The following is a 7,609-nucleotide window of genomic DNA, read 5'->3' on the forward strand; positions in this document are numbered from 1 at the left end:
TTAAGTTGTGGTTTGTCATTTAGCTATTATTTTGGTCAATGCCTCAACTGCAAATGGTCCAAAAGTCTGCCTCGCCCCTTATATTAAGAACCGTGTCCACTGATCGTACAACATGTCCTGAAGAAAATCTTCTTCACGTCGACACACACTTTCTTAGGGGAGTAATCAACTTCCACCTGATTGTCTAACTTGACCTGCCCACTCCCCACTGAACCACCGTTCAGCACCAAATCCAGAACTTTCAGCACTTTATTTGTTTTGATTTGTTCGTTGACCTTGACTGCATAACATTTTTTTTTATAAATGACTAAAGTAAAATATTATCAAAGTAATACAATTTTTTAAAAACTATATATACTATGACAACACCTCACAGTCTCCAAAGGTTCCAAGGGACATGATCAGGCTGAGCTGACCTTTGAGTTAAAGTTCAGCAGAAGCTCACATGGGCCCACTGACATTTGAAGATATTACAGCTGCTGTGTGGAAACATTACCACTGAGTATGTCTGTAACCTTTGTGTAAAATAAAACAGTAGGTTCAAAATCATTTTTAACTCTTTTTTTTTTTACCGCAATACATGTTAGGAATATATACACTGTGCTGCAGCTTGAGCTTAGAGGTGAAAAGAAATTCATTTAGATCAGTTATAAGTGGTTAAAACTAACATCCTAACACAGGCAAAGTGTGTTTGTGTAGGATGACTCTGCTAGTCTCTGAAGCTGACACCCGACACCGCCCCTCCACTCCCCTCGTTCATCCCCACACGCACCCTGACACATACGCAGTCACTCTTCCACTCAGCTGCCCTCACAAATAGATCTCCTGGCCCAGCCTCACTGCTCTGGTCATGAAAAGGACTTGGCCCATGATGAGGTTCCTCACTCACTGGAGGTCCTCCGCTGACAAAACACGCACTCCGCCGCTCCTACAGTCATGTCGGACCAGTCAGGCTTTGACACAGATGTATGGACCCTGACCCGGTTTGTCATCGAGACGGGCCGTCAGGCCAAGGGAGCCACCGGTGAGCTGACCCAACTCATCAACGCCATGCTGACGGCCATCAAGGCCATTTCCTCGGCTGTTCGGAAGGCAGGCCTGGCCCACCTGTAAGTGCTGCTCTCCTCTACAACAATATATTATATGATGAATGTCAAAAGATATGCAAAATGCATGACAGACTGACATTTACTTAGTCTTTTGACTAAACTGTAACTTAATCTTAGTCCCAATTTAGTCAAAAGAACTGTTTTTAATTGTATGTTTAGTTGACAAAATAGATATAATAATATATAAATAAATAAATATAAATATAATACTGAAGTATATTTTCCTTTGACAAATTAATCGTCTCTTGACTTCATACTCCCAGTTGATTCTGTTTATTCTCCTCCTGATGGACATATTGTCACTACAGTTGTAACTCTGGGTACAACCTCCTACCTACTGAGCAACAAACATTGCTCTGATTGGCTCTCACCCTCATTTGTTCTTCTGGTTACATGACAACTAATGCATCAATACATTTTGTTCATCATATTGTATGTTTTATGTAGTGTTTTATCACCTCTGGATGAAGATGGTTTAATCACACAAACCCATTTGTTTTTTCCTCTGTCAGGCTATTGGAGAGTTCATGACTTCCTTTTTAGTTACCATTTTGTTTTCATGTAAACAAAGAAAGTAGAAGGTCTTGACTAAACCAAGGACAAACTTCAACTCCTGGCCCTGAGTTGCTTTTTAAAGACGTTGTCTTCATGTGTCCATCTACGAACATACCTTAGGGTGAGTTCTGGTTGATAATGGGGCGAGGACAGCTGATATGAGGTCATACAGAGGTCAAACGTGCAGCTGTTGAGTGCAAAATGACAATGAACACTGAATGTGTGATAAAGGTGTATTTCATCATTTTCAGATTTCTGGCTTTTATACAGTAGGGTATAAATAAACAACAGTAAAATACTCCTCATAGTTAGGATTGTTTAAATATAGTACAGTGGATTGAGTGATGTTGAAAGAATTCTCACTGACGTGCTGTTAACTGGCTTCAAAAATGTGGTAAAGCAGTGGTACTCCAGCTTTTCCACTCTGTACCACCTGAGAAAACCTGGATCTCTCTGAGTACCACCATGATGACCAACATTAGAATATAGCAGCATAGACCTTCACTGTTAGCTTCCACCACAGAAGAGATGTTTAGAAATGTTTAGAAAGATGTTTTTGTTTAAATGTTGTATTAATTGTGCATAGTATGTTTCAGATTTATTCAATTTAAAATGTAAATGTGAAAATATGAATTTTCCCCGCGTACCACTAGAGAGCGCTCGCGTACCACTGTTTGAGAACCACTGTTCTAAAGATTCACTAAAAAGTCACTGTTTAGAATTGTTTCTTAATATATAGGATTTGATTTTTTTTAAACAGTAAAAACTTTCTATCAGTGTCATAACATAGAGTTGGTCAGTGGTTTGAACTCACTTTGTTGCTGGTCACTCCGTACAGACAGGGTCTGGCGGGCTCCGTGAACGTGACAGGGGACGATGTGAAGAAGTTGGACGTGCTGTCCAACGACCTGGTCATCAACATGCTGAAGGCCTCCTACAGCACCTGCTGCATGGTTTCTGAGGAGAACAAGGATCTCATCATCACTCCCAAAGATAAGAGGGTGAGTATAATGAACAAGCTGAACATGAGTCGTCCTGTTCATGTCTTCATTTACCATAATATAAAATGTTGCTGTATAAAATGTAGTTGGAATTAAGTATTAGGATAAAGTTACTTGTTTTTGGTTTATTTTCAAAACAGGGAAAGTACGTGGTTTGTTTCGATCCTCTGGACGGCTCCAGTAACATCGACTGCCTGGCTTCAATCGGAACAATATTTGCTATTTACAAACGGGTGAGTGTGACCCCTGGAAAGGTTACATTAATAACTGCTGCATGTTGTATGTATTTATTCATTCTAATCTATCAAATTTAGATTTTATTATTCAAAACAGAAAAAAAGTGATACATTTATTTACAAATTATATTAATCAAAACTACTTATATTTTAAGAATCAGGTTCTGTTCACTTGGTGATGGGTTAAATGCAGAGGTTAAATTTCATTGTGCATGGTGTGCTGTGCTGTGCTATGTCACAAATGACAAATAAAGATAAGTTTAAGTTTAAGTTTAAGTTTAATAATTTAGTCTTTGTATTTGTATCTGCAATTACTTAACAGACTCTAGAGGGCAATGTTGCTCTGCTTATTGAGCATCACTGCATTGCTAACCTGCAGTCATGGAAAACATGGGACAGAGAAACTAATCAATGCACCAACTAAATGTTTTTTTTCTGTTTTCCTTCTCTATTACTGTGGCCCAGATATCTGAGGGGGAGCCCACAGACAAAGATGCCCTGCAGCAGGGCAACAACATTGTATGTGCAGGATACGCCCTATATGGCAGCGCCACCCTGGTGGCCCTCAGCACCGGAGCAGGACTCAACTTCTTCATGCTGGATCCTGTGAGTTCCTGTATGCAGAACTAAGAAATCACAAAAATATCTGTGACATTTGTCATAATTATTATTCATATACAATAATAGATCAATCATGTTAGATCAATAATAATATACTACATTATACATTAAGTGGTGCTTTGGCCCAGAGGCATTGTCTCTGTCATTAGTGTGGAACCCCAGGGTTCACCTCCTGCGTAAGTTCGAATCCCGGTTAGGGCTGTTGGTACCTTCCAGTGGACTCACCACCCGCAGGAAGGTTTAGGGGGGGTTGGTGCAATGTGATCTGGGTGGTGGTCATGGAGACTGCTACCCCCATGACCTGGTAATGGATAAGCGGATGAAAATGGATGGATGGATGGATGGATTATACATTAATATATTTATATTCATAATTAACAGTTAGTAGCAGAGGTGTGGACTCGAGTCTCACGACTTGGACTCGAGTCAGACTCGAGTCATCAATTTGATGACTTTAGACTCGACTTGACAAAATGTAAAGAGACTTGCAACTCGACTTGGACTTTAACATCAATGACTCGTGACTTCACTTGGACTCGAGCCCTTTGACTCGACAAGACTCGATACTTTCTCCAAAACCAAAAGATTATAAAGTAAGTTATTGTATATCTCTCATTGTGCACGTATGTGCTGCCGGCACAACATCCAATCAAATAAAACGTTGGCCAATCAAATTGCGGGACAACCAATGAGAAAGAGCTGTCGAACAATGCGCGGGTTAGAGAAAATGGTACCAAAGATCGTGTTGTTCGGATTTAAAAACTACGAGGTGGTCAACAAAAAACGAGTGGCAGTGAGTGGAAGGACTCGAAAGGACTCGAAACAGAAACGGCAGGACCTGGGACTTGACTTGACACTTTTCAGTCTTGACTTGGATTCGACTCGGGCTTTGCCTATTTTGACTTGAGACTTGATTCGGACTTGAGTGCAAAGACTTGAGACTTGCTTGTGACTTGCAAAGCAATGACTTGGTCCCACCTCTGGTTAGTAGTAGTGTAGTACTTCCCCTTTCTATTTGGTAAAATACTGTGAAATGCTTTTGACTTCTTTGTTCATTTTATCACCTCTTGGTGAAGACGGTTTAATCACACAAATCCATATATGTTTTTTTCTCTGTCAGGCTATTGGAGAGTTCATCCTCACTGAGAGAAATGTGAAGATCAAGCCAAAAGGAAAGATCTACAGTCTGAACGAGGGCTACACCAAGTACTTCCACCCTTCTATCAATGAGTATCTGAAGCACAAAAAAAACCCAGAGGTAAGAGTAGAAACAGAACGGTTTCACTTCTTCAAATAACTGACTGACACCTGTGAGGACGTCTGTTTAGTCTCATTTCTGTGACTGTGAAGTTGTTCTTCAGAGGAAAGGTGAAAGTCACGTGTGTCACAGCACCTGTTTCCTACTCTTGTATGTCCTGATAAACCATTTAAATAAGGAAGGGAAATTCAGTGTGAGCCTTTGTAACAAACACAGTAAGGTATGTAGTTTCCAATTGCAGGCTGCCACACGGAGACGCCATTGGAGATTCCTTTTGTAAATGTAGTGGATTTTAACCAAGGATACATGGGTATAATCCTTAGGCTACTCTGTGTATTGAATAAAAATAAAAATGTGTTACAGTAGATTTAATTACACATACTATTACGCATTCATCTAGTTATTGTGGTTTCAGCTGTAGTTTTAAACAATTTTACAGTTACAATTTACACCACAGAAACATCTCTGTGAGGCCACGTCCACTGGTTAACAAACATGAGGTGAGAGACTCCGATGCATCGTGCAGCCACAGATGTGCGCCCACTTCCTTTCTGACCAGAGCATGTGAGCCATGGTCAAGTCAGACAGGATGAAGACTGGTCAGCACTATCAGCTGAGCTGCAGGACGCTGACACAGGAAACACCCTGTTCCGTCATTTACACATGCCCACTCAGCACATTACGCACATCACAGTGATGAACATTTGAAAATCAGCATTTGTTTTCCACAAAATCATAGTAAACTGAAACCTTTTGATGTTCGTGTTATTTTTATTGCATTCCTCAAGAGGCTATTTTTCTGTTTGTTTGTTTTTTACAGTTTGACCTGAAAAACATTGTATTTGTCAATTAAAGTTATTTACAGTATATTCAATTGTATAGTGTATTTTCATGGAACTTAAATTAAACATACCTTGGAACATACTGTTCAACTAACAGCAGTAAACACTACAGTAACGTAAATTATCTTTTTGTACACTACGAGGTGTTTTATTAGCTTTGTGGAGTGATTTAATGCGCGCTCTGTAACTGGTCGGTTGTGGTAAAAGTGTTTAGCGAATTTCGGGATAATTTAAAACTTGTAACAAACATTTTCCTAAATTGGTCTCGTCTATTGTTTGAGCACAGCACTACTAATAAAACGTAACATGTACTTCTGCATCCCCCGGCATGGCTAGGTAAAAGCATTAGCTTAAGATGTCACGCAAATCAGTGTTGCTGGAAACGACATGACGTCATACCAACAACCGGAAATGAACGACTATTGAGCAAAATATTACAGCATTTGCCTTATGGCGGGCCACAGGACGGCCCATTCAGTTGACAGTTTATCGTACATGTTAAAGTGTATGACGAAGTTTTACCTTAAAATCACTCGGCATGATTTACGTCGTTCCTCGCCATGTTTACGTTAAGCGGACACGTGTAAAGTCGTATATAAATTGGTTGTAGGGAGGCACGTGATGACGCGTAAGGACACGTGATTTACGTGATTACGCGGGATCAGCTAAAATGTACTTTTTAAGACAAACAATTACATTTATTTCAAATTATTTTATGACATATCGCACTTAAAAATCCCCACTGGTTGGTGACTCATCATGTTCCTCCCCACAGAGCAGGCCTGATGTAGCACTCTTTTTTTGGCAGGAAACTGCTGTAGTAACTCCCAAGTGTACTTACTGTATATCAGGTTGAGAAATATGTAGAAGTTGTCTGACATGGTTGGTCTAAAACGATAGAATCTCTATGAGGAAGTTGAAAACAACTTTACAGTCATACAGTCTATTTTTCTCTTTAATTTCTGTAGTGTTATTTCCTTCTGTATTTTTTGTTTTGTTTTGAGAGTCATCATTCATATGATGATAAGTTGCATTCATGTCACATGTTGCATTTTAAAATTAACTTTTGCATTTTTGGGGGAAGGGGATAAGCTGTTTTAACAAATACATTTTAGTACAGTGTTTTTATAAGTTGTCTCAGGTTCAGGGTGGTCTATGTCCTGTTTTTGTGCACATAATCTGGTTTGCACAAACATTCACCCTCACCCTCCGCCACCGCCACTATTGACTAAAGAGTGACTCAGCGAGCACCTGACTGTTCGTCACGTTGTGTCTGAACATGAAGCTGACATCACAGCTGCTCTGCTCTCACAGTGCTTCACACGGAGTGCAAAGAGTAGGTGCAGTTCAGTGACATCAATCACACATTGACAATATTTATTATATATTATTTAAAATCCATTGTTATTCTTATTCATACTTAAAAAAACACAGTGTTCTTAAACCCCTCCACATCCTGATGTTTTCCACAGGATGGACTTTGACCTGTTTGTTGTTTACTGTTCACATTTTCCTCTCAGTGCCTGAGCAGGTCATGATCTCTGTACACAAACAAAACTGCTGCAGTTGCAACCATGACATTAGCCGTATTAGCTGATCTGCTGACACTAAAAAGTGCATCATGCTTCACTGATTCACTGGTGGTTTAGTGCTACAGGAACACTTTATCAATACATTACTACAAATAAATACAGGCCTGCGACCATTGTTGAACTCACAATCAAACTCCATAAAAGTAACATATTTTACCTCTGCCCACAGGATGGCAGTTCTCCCTACGGATCCCGCTACGTGGGCTCAATGGTGTCAGACATTCATCGCACTATCGCCTACGGAGGAATCTTCATGTACCCGGCCAATGAGAAAAGCCCCAAGGGGAAGGTAACTGTTTACATCTATGACTCCAAAACAAAGAAATCAAATTGAATTTTTTTTTCTCGGAAGAGTAGAGATTGCAGATGTAAAGCATATCTGAAAATCAGCAGGA

At 39.9% G+C, this 7,609-nt stretch overlaps 1 protein-coding gene across 1 annotated transcript in view; it reads left to right on the top strand.

Moving 5' to 3' along the window:
- Positions 1-592: 592 nt before the first annotated feature.
- Positions 593-7,609, top strand: part of fbp2 (fructose-1,6-bisphosphatase 2) — a 10,396-nt gene continuing 3,379 nt past the window's right edge. Inside the window, exons 1-6 of the mRNA XM_008336181.3 lie at positions 593-1,109; positions 2,503-2,665; positions 2,806-2,898; positions 3,367-3,507; positions 4,643-4,780; positions 7,384-7,503. Of these exons, the coding sequence (XP_008334403.1) occupies positions 937-1,109; positions 2,503-2,665; positions 2,806-2,898; positions 3,367-3,507; positions 4,643-4,780; positions 7,384-7,503 (828 nt within the window). The 5' untranslated portion in view covers positions 593-936. The remainder of the gene's footprint in view (positions 1,110-2,502; positions 2,666-2,805; positions 2,899-3,366; positions 3,508-4,642; positions 4,781-7,383; positions 7,504-7,609) is intronic.

Source organism: Cynoglossus semilaevis, chromosome Z (assembly GCF_000523025.1).
Source record: "Cynoglossus semilaevis isolate Cse_v1.0 chromosome Z, Cse_v1.0, whole genome shotgun sequence".
NCBI lineage: Eukaryota > Metazoa > Chordata > Actinopteri > Pleuronectiformes > Cynoglossidae > Cynoglossus > Cynoglossus semilaevis.